This window comes from Arthrobotrys flagrans, assembly GCF_004000055.1.
Source record: "Arthrobotrys flagrans strain CBS H-5679 chromosome Unknown unitig_8, whole genome shotgun sequence".
Classification (NCBI taxonomy): domain Eukaryota; kingdom Fungi; phylum Ascomycota; class Orbiliomycetes; order Orbiliales; family Orbiliaceae; genus Arthrobotrys; species Arthrobotrys flagrans.
In genome coordinates, this window is record NW_027137553.1 from 982086 (window position 1) to 995204 (window position 13119).

Sequence of the window (13119 nt, forward strand, 5' to 3'; positions counted from 1 at the left end):
CCTTGGTTCTACTATAGATAGATCAAGGTTACTTAATGGCCGACTATCTATCATCCGTCTGCTTATGAAATCTTTCATGGGCCCCAATCGCGAATATCGGCAGCCTTGCATGACACTTCTTGCACACTACTTCTTGACTTCCTTCGTCTGACGCCGCCCCGTCTGAGAACCCGTCGTCAGACAAGAATCCATCCTCCCGGTCGTCTTCCTCTTCAGCCTCGTTAGCTCTAGCCTCAGAGTATTCCTCCACCGTCTGTTTTAATAACTCGGTTCCCTCTTGTGTCTCTTCAAATGCTCTCTTTCTTTCTTGATCACCTCCCGGAAAAATTTCACTATAGCGTTTGAACATCGCCGCGACGTCCCCACCTTCCACGCCCGTTTCACCACTACCCATATTTATGGCTGCCACGTTGATTAATGCAAGGTCGTATCTTGCCCCGCTGCCTGTGTCCGAACTATGCAACCTCTTAAAGAGTGGCACTAATGCCTCTTTCGCTAGCCTCCGTGCAGTCTCCTCGATTCTTACGGTCAGCGAAAACACGAAATTTGGCATTGGCGCGGACTTCGAGTTTCTGCTTGGGTACTTTGTTGTATGTCTATCTCTCGTTGATATTCTCAGCGTCTTTGGGAAGGCTTGCCATTTCTTAGAGGAAGGTTGCCCTAGTTGGCTAATGTCAACTTGGGAGTGGTCGTCTGGGATCGAGATGGTGGTGGTGGCTAGGAGGTCAGCTTTGAGTCTGCGAATCAGGGTTAATGAGAGACGGGCTAGTATGGATTCTAGTTGGTCGATAGGAGTGTCCTGGGTCACCGTCCCGGAGCTATATTATGTACATTAGTTTCTTACTTATGCTCAAAGCGTTGATTCCATAGTGCATACCGAAATGTATCCTCTATTGAGACTTGTGTAGGTACTAGAGTGGCCTTGGCGACTTCGGTATTGTCGATCCCGTGTAGCAACTCCCATACCTTCCCAGCGCCCGGCGGTATGTTCCCAATACGCTCGTCGAGTTTCTGCCTTGAGAGCATCGTCCGGGCTTCTATAACTTTGGTTTTCACATCGGAATCGTTATAATATGCCTCCATAAACCCGTCCTTTCCAGCCTGCTGAAGGTGTTCGATTTCATCTTCTGCGAGTTCTAGCTCTTCGACATCGGGATCAAGGTCGAATGTCTCCGTACTATGGCTTTGCGCGCCATTGTCTACCTCGAGATCTTCTCCCGTCACTTGACTTTTTTCCTCTTGGATTTTCTTTTGAGACCTTACAAGATCTCGGATAATCCTTCCTGTCTTGCTCCCGATACCCGGGATGTTTAGTACCGCAAGATCGTCTAGAAACTCTTGTGTATGATCAGGCAGGAGTAAAGTCTGCGCGGAGGGTTTATTTATTGTGCCTGCTAGCTTTGCTGTAAGTTTTGAGGTACAAACACCGGCTGAACATGTAAACCCTTGTAGGTTCAGTAATAATAGTCGTAGATATTGTGCTAAATGCGTGGCTAATAAGAGTCGTTTGGGGATTTTTTCTAGTATTTCTTGGGATGGCCTGCTGTTTGGTTTCGTGAGTGGAGGGTATAGATGACCTGGAATAGTGCCCCATTCGAATTTGAAGCCGAAGTTTGGTTGGTCGGGCTTTAATTGATAGAAACCCGTTTTGAAAGACTCTTTTTGGGCAAGGTCGAGGTTGTAGTCGATCTGTGCTTACCAACAATGTGACTTAGAGCCTGGAGCTACTTTCGACGAACGGTATCGATAGGAGAGGAGGGGTACTTGGTCTGTAACATCCATAAATACTTCATCGAACCCCAACCTTTCGATTTTCCCGCTCCAAATGTACTCTTTAAGAAAGAGAAAGTTTTCTTTAGAGCAATCTCTAAAAAGATCCCTAAAATTATGAGACTTTGTTAGATTTCGGGTGCTACGGGTTATAGAAGCCCAACGGGACAGAGGAATTCTTACAAATTCTCTCCATTTACAACGACAAGGTCTGGACAAGCCCGTTTGGCCTCGCTAAGAAGCTGTAGCTTGTGCAAGCCCCGTTTCCGGGCTACATAATTACATGTTACAATAATCTGTTTTTGCTGTATGGCCACTGTAGAGGGACATGTATAAGCAGATTGACTCATCATTCACATGGAAGGCTGGAGTCGATAAACGAACATGGCAGATTCTTCAACGCCGGGTTGAGCCTCTCATGGCATGACGCGTAGAAGCAGTCTTCAAGTCAAGAAAAAGATTAGATAGGCTTATCGCATCTATTAATGCGCATCAGGGTACCTGTTTCGAGTATTCCGTACCGTAGTCCTATGTATCCCAACCTAGTTAGTAGAGCCCAAAACCAAACTACACATGCACAAAGCCGATCCTTTCTCACAAAATGAAGTATTACGCGTTGTCGGGACTTTGTATCAGCCGTTTTCGCCATCTATATCTCCTATCGAGCCGATGTTGCGATTCAATATGGTGGATGAAATATGACGGGATTTGTTTCGGGAAGTATGACGGTGGCGCTTTTGGTGCAGCGGATGTTGCATTTTGTCTATCCAACGCATTTGGGGATATAGTAGAATGCTTGGGTTCCAAGACAAAAAAGCTTGGTACACCACGGTACTTCATGTGGGGATGGCGTATCATGCAGACAGTTCTTAGGACGGGAACGGGTTAATCCGAGCAAAAGGGTAGCTAGAGACGAACAAGATTGAAGTTAGGTAGGCGAGATCTATGGTATCTCCATTGCATGAGACTAGCCCTGGCTGGTTCACGCTGTGGTTTAACGGGAACGTTATCTAGATCTTATTCTACTGACCATATATCAAATATTACCAAGCCCTATACCCAAAGGCTTGTGCGGTCTGCCAATCTGTCTAATTCTAAAAGTTTGGTGTTGCTACTTCCCACGCTTAGATTATATCCGGCTTGCCCAGCGAGAAGACCATATTTCCGCCTAAATCCATAGGAGGGTCTGAAGAGCTCGGTCAGCTGACCATCCCAATCAAGCTCTATTAATATTACTTCTCCCTAGCTGAGTTAAGTTAAGCTACTGTTCGTGCATATCAGATACATAATAAATATCAAATTTACCAATAGGAATTCTAAGTGGTGCCATTACTCGCCGTACAGTGCATAATGCTGCGACCGTAAATGCCGAATGAGGTGGGGGAAAACGATGCACGTCATTTTATGAGATAACAACTTCCTTAACAGCCACTACTGCCGGGACTTTGGAGGATATTTATCAGGCGGCTGGTCGAACATATGCATGCAAATGTGTTTTTATGAGGCGAGATAAGCTCTTGGAGGCCAGGCGGACCAACAGGGAGTGCCAGACACTTCCGTCTGCAAAGTTGAGATCAGGTACATCTGTCAATATCTCGTCTCGACGAGCTTAATCTCCCTCCCCTCCATCAGCTGAAAGGGTTGCATAGACGTGGCAATACTAAAAAAAAAAATAGAAAGATGTTGTAGGGGTGTAGGATTCTTGTGATATTATGGCTTTCGAGTCCGAAATGTGACAGGAGTTGTGTTGTGTGTTGGTGGTTTTAGTCAAGCTCATGACAACAAATTACGAGGACTGGATACCTAAACACCAAGACTTGAACATCGCCGAATACTTTCTACAAAGAAGGAAAGCCCGCTAGTCGGATTCAAAAACGTTCTCATTTCTCTGCATTCTTGGAGGAATGAAATTGAGCACCGGAAACACATACCCGGCTTTCGCGGAACTATCCGACAGAGGAATCCACATTTCCAAGAACTCTTCCCATTTTACGCGGTATGTTACAAATGCTGCAAATGCGTGTCGGTACTTAAAGTACTTAGACGCTGAATATTAATAAAATTCGTGAAAGTATTGAGAGATATTATGGAGAAAGGGAAGCTAAGAGCGGTGACCTGGGGCTCCAAGCTCAGCCTTAGGAATCACCGTCATGTAATCTAGTATCAGAAACGTTGGTTGACATCATTGGGTTCATCCTGTGCCGTTCAAGCCGCCTGATTCGGTGTTAGCCCCTCCGCATCTGAAAAACGGGCCAAGCTTTTTGTGAGCGGGGGCAAGGGCAGGCTACCTGGGGTGCGGTTTAAGCTTCTTTTCTGCTCACAGCCCTTAACTGGGTCTCTCGAGGCGAGGACATGTCCATCTTGTCAAACCGTGCATATTCCAGTGAAGGGCGTGCGGGGCAAGGCTTGTAAGGGATGGTGTGGTTCACAGGTACAAAGCTCGAAGACGCAAGTTGGCATTGGCGGCGCTAACCGATGTATCACATTTTGCAAAAAGGGTATCGCGACCTGGTGCATGCCATCATCGATGTTTTACTCGGGGTACCAAGAGATTCAGAACGAGTCAAAGATGGTATTTCTAGATCGATGATGTTATCCCGATATCCCTTTCCCGTTTACCGGCGCAATATCTCAGAGTCGCGGAGAAACGAACACTCGGGAAAAGCTACCCATGTCGAGCTCCATGGGTTAATCTAGACGGGCGGGTTTCTGGAAACACAGAGGGTAATTGTGGAGCCGGATGAAGGGACTTTAGTCTCGCAACCTCGGATGACATATTTGCCTGTAGACGTTTCAGGCGAGTACAAAATGGGCCGGAAAGATCGACCGCCCAGACAAGCATTCAGCTTGACAGCTCTTACCATTTCATGCTTAGACGTTTGTTGGATACACAGAGATTGGCCTTTATCCATATGACCTTTCTGCAGACGACTGCATGCAGTACTGCAGTGGGGTGACTTCAACACCACCCATTTGGCGACTTTTTCTCGAGTTATCGGTGTTCCCTTAAAATTAAACCTCAATCCCCGGCCAAGGGATAGATTTCAGATCTGTCGTCCGTCGGGGTATGTGCTAACATCCTTGGCTTTCCTTGCATACGTATGCCATTGTTCCCCGAGTTTCAGAGCGCAAACGATCTTCACAAGCTTGGAGCACCGCATACCGGCTTAAAGTTGATTGTGAATTGGATTTAGGTGGTGGGTGCGGCGCTACTGAGCTCTTGATCAGAACTCCGCCTTTTCCTTTCGAGAATTGAAAGGCTAGTCCTTCCAATCCAAAACGCCCCTTAACCTTCTTGTTATTGTTATCCCCCAAACCCCCACAGATATCATCCAGTGGAAGGGGCCTTATGTGCGGTTCTGCAGTACATACCTTACCTATACGGTGGAAACGCACGCCCCTTCATTCCCAATCGTCGATTCACAAAGGTCAAGCTAGTCAGGCCCTGGTAAAGTTACGCCGAACATGCTTAAACTCCCCTGCCAGAAATCCCCAGACTCGAAACCTTCCACCACACCTTGAAATGAGGGGCACGTGAAATGCTACTGGCCTTTACCCCTCGGAACGAATCATTTTCAGACCACCCAGGGAAGAGGGAGGAACTGGAGGAACTTAACCTCGATAAACTCCACAGTGCCTAGCCTCTTCTATTGTTCCAAAAGGATATATCTAGCCTCCATCCCACCCCGTTCCTACTGAACCTTCAATCTTAATCTCACAGACATATGACAGATATACTTTATTTTTTTGAATATTTTGGATTTGAGATACGAAAGTACCTTTTCGAGTTGGCACCAGTTGAAATAGTTTCCGACCTTATCACCACCGTATCATCGTCGCCTATCTTGTTCGAATTATCAGCATACCGCCCACGATGTCTTCGTGGAAGATGTCGCGGTCACTTCTCGACCAAATCACACACTACAGCACTTTCCCAGCCACGCCGGTGAGCCTACGGCAAATGGTACAGTTTGGGCAAAATCCATCGCCAGGTATTTTTTGATATTCAATGGGGAAACCCAAGGGTTTCATATGCTTATCAACTATGGGATAGGGACGTTGTTTAGAGCATCTCAGTTCTTGAGCGAGGAACTGCCAATCAGACTGGCACACCGCGTGAGAGAACTGAACAATTTACCGGATGGGTTAAGTGATATGCCTTCTATCCAAAAAGTTGCAAACTGGTATGCTCAGTCGTTCGAGGTAAGCAAGAAATTCTCCCGCCATAGTCACCTATCACCATCGCTTTCCGTCCTCTGCCATCACCCTACTCCATGTGCCGGCCATGTGAAAGTGGTCTGCTTTGTGAGTCAAGTTCGGCTGGCCGGCAATTGCCTGTGTTGCGTTGCCGGCGTCGGGCGATTTGTAGAGACGTCACCGCAACACATCCGCACCATCGGAACCTTTTCTCGCTTAGTCCCTACCAAAAACCATGATCCCGAGCTAACTTTATCGGCGTGACATGGGTCGGGCGAAATTGCCTCGGCCTAACGGCTGCTCTCCGCATTTTTAATAGGAAATCACAAATCTTCCGAGGCCTTCACTGTCGGCAGACATCAAGAATGCCCTGACAAGAGGGACCCGAGGGGCCCCGCTTCAATTGTCCATGGCAACCGAGAACCCTTCGATCACGAAGGGCATGTATACGAGTTCTCCCGTGTACGGGAGTGGGAACAACGGCGCTAGGAAGGTCGCCGCTGCTGGCCGGTATGTACCCGATACCACAAGTAAACTGCAGGGGCCGCAAGCAGGAAGCAGTGGTAGCCAGCGTCCGCAGGATGTTGACGATGAGAACAGCCGCTATTATGCCACCATCGACGAAGGCGTGAGATGGCCGCCCGAGATCCTTGACTACAACAAAAGATTCACCCAAACCCTCAAAACGATCAAAAAGAGGCACGACCCGGTTTTGACTACCGTTGGTATGTTTCACACCTTGCATTACCCCGCAATTCCAAGATTAGTAACAAGACACGTGCTAACAATTGATTGTTTTCAAGCGCTGGGTATCAATGAATATAAGAGGCGACGCCAGAGAACTGGTATTGATGAATCTATTCAGGCATTTTTGGATAGGTTCTACATGTCCCGTATCGGCATCCGTATGCTGATCGGTCAACATGTCGCCCTTAACGAACAGCCTCGCGAGCTGGACCACGTTGGCATTATTTGCACTAAAACTAACGTTAAGGAGTTGGCGGAAGAAGCAATTAGCAATGCCAGGTTCACCTGCGAGAGCTTCTATGGTCTCTACTCGGCCCCACAAGTTCAGCTCGTATGCAAGGATGACCTGAACTTCATGTATGTTCCAGGTCATCTGTCCCACATGCTGTTCGAGACCTTGAAGAATAGTCTTCGTGCCGTTGTGGAGACGCACGGCCAAGACAGTGATGACTTCCCTCCCGTTAAGCTTATTGTTGCTGAAGGCAAGGAAGATATTACCATCAAGATCTCTGATGAGGGTGGCGGCATCCCAAGAAGCGCCATCCCCTTGGTGTGGACTTATATGTACACCACCGTGGACAAGACCCCGGATATTGATCCGGACTTTGACAAGACCGACTTCCAAGCTCCACTTGCGGGTTTCGGCTATGGGTTGCCAATTTCGAGACTCTATGCGAGGTACTTCGGTGGTGACCTTAAGTTGATCAGTATGGAAGGGTGAGTATCTATCACAACAACCCTAGGTCTTGCATATTTGCTAACTTGCCCGCTCTAGTTATGGTACTGATGTCTATCTCCACTTGAACCGCCTGAGCACCTCGTCTGAGCCACTTAACTAAACCTTGCTACCTACCATCCCTCCCTACCTTCGACTTCTTACAACAACCCGTTTCTATTCTACAATATGACAGAGCTTCTATATTCTTTACTCGTACCGCATTTTTATTTTATCTTCCCGCAGCGGCAAACAAAGCCGACTTGCACACCTTTCCCTTCTCGAAGCTCACAACCACCACCCTTACTCTTCGACTTTCCTAATCTCATCAACATATCTCTGGGCGGAACCTTGTCCTTTACGATTTCGATATCATATATTACTATCTAACTACCATCAATCTAAATGTATACTAGCTGACGATACCTACCGTGCATTGCTTTTATTGTTCTGTTTTCATGGCGGATACTGGGAGATTTTCCTTTCTTACTATGCTTTGGGGATTTTATGGGCACACTGTTAGTTTTACGGACTTTCTTTCTTTGCCTTTTCTTTTATGATTTGGGGGTTATTTTTTTTGTTTGGCGGGATTAACGCATTGTTTCATGCGTATGTGAAGTACGATCGACTACCAAAAGTGGAGTTTTATAAGCTAGCTTATGCATTGTACTTAAGTAGCTATTAGGAATATGAATTTCCTCTTTGATCAAAATCTGAGATTGCATCGTTACTTCGTAATTCGTGATGGTTCGTAAATATTTAACACTGGCTCTCGTGCGTATCGACATCTTACAACTTACCACAGAATAATAACATGAGGTATCTTACGAGATGTTCATCTCAACATCACCACCATCCAACCTTCGAATTTCCGCTTTCACCCTTTCCACTTCATCAAGAACCTTCGCATACCGCACAACATCCCTCCTAACCCCTTCTCCAAACCCTTCATACTCCTCCAACTCCCCCTCCGCCTTCCTCCCCTGTTTCTTCAACCTAACTTTCACATCCTCCAAATGCTCTTTATAAAATGCCAAAGCTCCCGTCGTATCGTCATCATACATCCTATCCAGTTGTTCAAAATACATAATCTTGACTTTCCCTTCCAAGGATTCTGAGACTAATGCTAAATGTCTGGCTTGAGACTTTTGGGCGCGGGAGGAGAGGCCGTGTTTTGTTTGTTCGATTAGTTTAATTGTGGTGGAGATTTGAGTGCGGAGGAGGGTTGTTAGGTGGAGGGTCTTTTTGAGGGTTTGGGTTCTGAGGTTGTAGAGGTAGGTGCGTCGGGATTGGAGGGATTGGAGGCGGTGGGTTAGGTGGGTTGGGAGGGTATAGGGGGTTACGTCTGGAGGTAGATTGGTGAGTGGTTGTTCTGCTTGTTTCTCTGTTTTAAGATATAGGTTATGAATAATTAAAAAAGAGGGGTATTACCATTCCCACCACACATGTTGGCTAGGTCTGTGGCATCTTCGAGGATGGTTCTGTTCAGAGCTTTACAGATTAGAGGAAGACCCTCCTGCACATTTCGGTCAGCGTTTCGGTATGGAATTGACGCATATCATAGTAATAGTAATACCAGAAAGAACGCTTCGTCATCCTTTCTAAGGACGGCGCCGGAATTCTGAGAGCAAAGGTAGAGGTCTATGACCTCTTTTAACTATAGTTTGTAGAAGAGTTAGTCTATATATGTACACCTGGTCATGAGTATACTGGAACGGGGTACGAACATCTGCGGGCAGTTCATTTAATATATGGACCAATTTCTGTCGAATAATTTTAGTTTTTACGAGGTCTTCTCGGAGAGTAGTAAGTCTCTATTCACAAGATGTTAAAACATTATTAGAAGTTGTTTTCGTGAATTTTATTATATGGAATCGTATCAGGGATGCCGATATAGGTATATCGAGGAGCAATGCATACTTTATCGACATCCTGGCTTTCCTTTACACCCTCATTGGAGAGTTTCGTCGACGCGTCCGAGTTGAGTTTATTGACCGTAAGATCCTGGAAGACGGTTTTGAACTGTGGATTCCTTTCTAGGACTTCGTCTGGGCATATGGGTATCATGGCTGGCCCATTCGACCGAGTAGAAAGTATCAATGCAATGGATGTTGACTTCAAACAGGGTGGAGGTCGCTCTTAACAGTGGTGCTTGGGTGTGTTGTGCGCCTTGCCAAGCCCCGACTGTTTTAAGGTCGCCTTCACCAACATCCTCGTTACTCATCGCGCGCCCTCTCTCCGATTTCACGACATTTGTAAATACCACCCTCTAATTACACCCGTCTATCAGTTCAAGATGGCGAACGACAACGTCGAGGAGATCTCCATCGAGGAGACGAACGCTCTTCGAATAAAACTCGGTCTCAAACCCCTTCGAGCGACCGTTCCGCCTCCACCGCCACCACCTACAGAACCGACAGCGAAGCCTGCTGCCAAAATGGACTCAGGCGATGGAGAAAGCATTTCCATCGAGGAAACGAATCAGCTGCGCATTGCTATGGGGTTGAAGCCGTTGAAGGTTGAGGGTACAACTTCAAAGGTGGATGAAGATGACGATAGCTTTGATGCACAGGAACGACGTGCTGCTGAGAATTGGAAGAAACATCAGGCTGAGGAAGAAAGGAAGAAGAGACGGCTGGAGATTAAAGAGCAGCTGAGGAAAGGACAGGAGAGAGCCGAGAGGGAGAGGAAGTTGGAAGGCAAGGGACTAGCAGATGATAGCGATGATGACGATGCAAAAGCTTGGATTAAGGGTGCGAAGAAGAGACAGAAGAAGGCGCTTGCACAGATTGAAAAGGAATTGAGAGAAAGAGAAGAGGAAGAAGCAAGATTGAGGAAAGATTATACATCAAAGGATCTGGCAGGGTTGAGAGTTGGACACGATCTTAGTGAGTTAGGAGAGAATGTCGATGGAACTATCCTTACACTGAAGGACTCAGAGATTCTGGGAGGAGATAATGAAGGTATGACTACAACAATTTCGCTGCACCGACCCTATACTGAAATTACTAACGAATTATTAGGCGACGAACTCGAGAATGCCAGCTTAGTCGAAAGTGCAAAGTTAAAAGAACGCCTAGACCTGAAGAAACGTAAACCAGACTACAATCCCTACGGCGACGATGAAGACGGCGACGGAGACATCCTTTCCAAATACGACGACGAAATCGACCCCAACAAGAAGCGGAAGTTCTTCGTTCTCGATGATACTGGCTCCACAGCCGCCCCACCCCCAAAATCTATCCAGCGCCAGCAAGCTATATCCGAAAAGTTGAAAAAGATCCCAATCAGTCTAGATATCCTAAAACCCGCGGGGGAAGAGCAGTCGGATTACATTGATCCGTCCACAATCAAGGTAAAGAAGCCAAAGAAGAAGAAAGCCCGTACTCAAAGACGTGTTGCTGAAGAGGATGATGATATATTCATACCTGAAGATGTCGCTATCAATGGAAGTTCCAACGCTGGTGGTGCAATGGACATAGATTCTACGACGGAAACTAAATCCAAGAGAGTTTTCGAGCAATCCTTTGTCGATGATGAGGATCTATCGGCCGCATTGACCATTCAGCGACGGGCAGCGCTGAAGAAGCAGAAAGCTTTGAAACCCGAAGAATTGGCTAAGAAGCTGAGGGAAGAAGCTGCAGAAGAGATGAAAGTCGACGACGAAGAGGCGCCCGGGTTGGTTATCGACGAAACTACAGAATTCGTTGGAAGCCTTCAGTTACCTGTCCATACGGAACGTCGACCGCGAGCTGCACTAGCTAAGGCTGAAGTTAAATCAGAGCCTAGCTCGCCTGGCGCTGGTGGTGATGGCGATGTTGCCATGGGTAATACCGATTTCGGCAGAAGTGTATCGCCTCAAGCGGAAGTCAAGAAGGAAGCGCCTGCCGAAATTACATCCACTGGATTGGAAGAGGAGACAACAATTGGAGTGGGTGTTGGCACTATGTTGGCTATGCTGCGACAGAGGCAATTGGTTGATGCTGCTATGGATCCGGAGGCCCACCGGAAGATGCAAGAGAAGGAAGCATTCCTAGCTAAACAGCGTGTCGCAAAATCTGAGGCTGATGTAAAGGCCAAGACCGCGAGGGAACGGGATCGTAAGAGCGGAAAGTTTGAGAAGATGTCAGCCCGTGAGAAGGAGGAGTATGCTCGTTACGAAAACAAGCTCAGAGATACGCAGGAAGCTAGGGAAGCAGCAGCTCGGTTTAAGGACTACAAGCCAGATGTTAAGATCGAACATAAGGATGAATACGGCCGAACTATGAGCCAGAAGGAAGCGTTCAAGTATCTGTCGCATCAGTTCCACGGGAAAGGTTCTGGTAAGCAGAAGACCGAGAAGAAGCTGAAGAAGATTGAAGATGACAAGAAGAGAATGGCAGCTAGCAGTTTGAATCCAGAGGGGTTAGTCGGCACAATCGCTGATACGGCGAAGAAGTCGAGAACAGCAGGTGTTAGACTTATGTAAATTACACTTTCTATATAATATATTGGGCCTCGATAGGCCTATAGGAGATTGGAGTTTGATAGTGGCTCTATAGTATATGCTTGAACTAATGCGTACTATGCATCCTTTCAGTGTCTACTTATAGTACAGTCTATGCTACACAGCTCCGCTGTATTATCAAATCACGCCTTAGAATGCTGTTATGGTGCTTTCTTCACAATAACTTTAGATGCCCTGTGATTTGGTTAACCACACTCTTGGGAGCCGGTCCAATCCCCAGAACTGTTGCAGAACCAGATGCGATTTGGGTCCTGCCTGCATCTCTGACCACCTTTGCAACCAACCCCAAGCTCATGGCTTGCGCCTGTAATGTTAATAAATCGTCCTCTGAATCCACTTTCAAGGCTATCTTGGCTTGGCCAAGGTATTCCCAACGTTTGAGGAGAAGTGGAGCATGACGGCTAACGGCTTTGTAGCAGGCGAGAGTAGCGTGGCCGCACTGAGCGGCGATTTTTCCTTTAGTCATTCCGAGATCGGTACGTACGCATAGAACCTAGAGAGAAGTAGTCGATATAAGGTTAGCGATGCTTATTTTGGCTTGCATAATGCATGATGCATTGGAAGAATACGTGGTAGGTTTAAATCCCCCTTGATAGGGCGACTGTATGGATCGCTATTATCCAATAGTTTTGCCATGAAGATACGTCGGAACTAGGGGCAATCTAGGGGTGATATAAACGGCACGAACCGCGCGACTGCAAGGGTATATATCGTGCTTTTTTTGGTGACAGTGGCAAGTACGGAGTACTTTCGCAAAATTAATGCGATAAGCATTGCTGGATGGGGAATTGGGCATACCATCTTGCACTCTTCGGTCAAGGCACTGGTGCCGAAATGGCTGTAATCGGACTTGATCATGGCATCGCTATCGCTGTCCTCATCGTCATCATCACCGTCCTCATCGGCCTCGGTAGCACTGATGCTCTCGAAGGAGTCCTTTAATGGAGAAGATGTAATTGGCGACTTTGATTTCGAGGAGGCCGACTTTTTCGACTGATCTGGACCAGACGACTCAGCCGGGAGGTCCCGTATCTTGTTGGAAGAAGAACCGATATAGTATCCACCCAGGCCGCTGGCGAGGGCCGTGGCGAGGAGTATGATGAGGAGGGAGGGAGGGAGGTCCATCCGGGCCGTTGCAGTGGATGATGAGAAAGGCATTGGTGGAGGAGGTTTTTAGCTAGTC

General features: G+C 47.1%; 5 protein-coding genes across 5 annotated transcripts; 2 read left to right on the forward strand and 3 right to left on the reverse strand.

The window, feature by feature from the left end:
* Positions 1 to 43: 43 nt before the first annotated feature.
* DFL_006787 (uncharacterized protein) lies at positions 44 to 2419 on the reverse strand (the record flags this gene model as incomplete). Its single annotated transcript, XM_067636270.1, has 7 exons — positions 44 to 818; positions 878 to 1689; positions 1765 to 1879; positions 1954 to 2086; positions 2155 to 2211; positions 2292 to 2298; positions 2369 to 2419. The coding sequence occupies 7 exons, from the start codon at positions 2417 to 2419 to the stop codon at positions 44 to 46; spliced, it is 1950 nt and encodes a 649-aa protein (XP_067487905.1).
* Positions 2420 to 5644: 3225 nt separating this feature from the next.
* On the forward strand, positions 5645 to 7553 carry DFL_006788 (uncharacterized protein; the record flags this gene model as incomplete). Its single annotated transcript, XM_067636271.1, has 6 exons — positions 5645 to 5762; positions 5825 to 5973; positions 6287 to 6477; positions 6568 to 6692; positions 6771 to 7431; positions 7490 to 7553. The coding sequence occupies 6 exons, from the start codon at positions 5645 to 5647 to the stop codon at positions 7551 to 7553; spliced, it is 1308 nt and encodes a 435-aa protein (XP_067487906.1).
* A 700-nt stretch (positions 7554 to 8253) lies between these two features.
* On the reverse strand, positions 8254 to 9496 carry DFL_006789 (uncharacterized protein; the record flags this gene model as incomplete). Its single annotated transcript, XM_067636272.1, has 5 exons — positions 8254 to 8774; positions 8861 to 8945; positions 9006 to 9086; positions 9157 to 9243; positions 9350 to 9496. The coding sequence occupies 5 exons, from the start codon at positions 9494 to 9496 to the stop codon at positions 8254 to 8256; spliced, it is 921 nt and encodes a 306-aa protein (XP_067487907.1).
* A 229-nt stretch (positions 9497 to 9725) lies between these two features.
* On the forward strand, positions 9726 to 11897 carry DFL_006790 (uncharacterized protein; the record flags this gene model as incomplete). Its single annotated transcript, XM_067636274.1, has 2 exons — positions 9726 to 10392; positions 10453 to 11897. The coding sequence occupies 2 exons, from the start codon at positions 9726 to 9728 to the stop codon at positions 11895 to 11897; spliced, it is 2112 nt and encodes a 703-aa protein (XP_067487908.1).
* A 193-nt stretch (positions 11898 to 12090) lies between these two features.
* Positions 12091 to 13094, reverse strand: DFL_006791 (uncharacterized protein; the record flags this gene model as incomplete). The annotated part of the gene is made up of 2 exons (XM_067636275.1): positions 12091 to 12429; positions 12735 to 13094. 2 exons carry the CDS (start codon positions 13092 to 13094, stop codon positions 12091 to 12093), a joined length of 699 nt encoding a protein of 232 aa, XP_067487909.1.
* Positions 13095 to 13119: the final 25 nt, after the last annotated feature.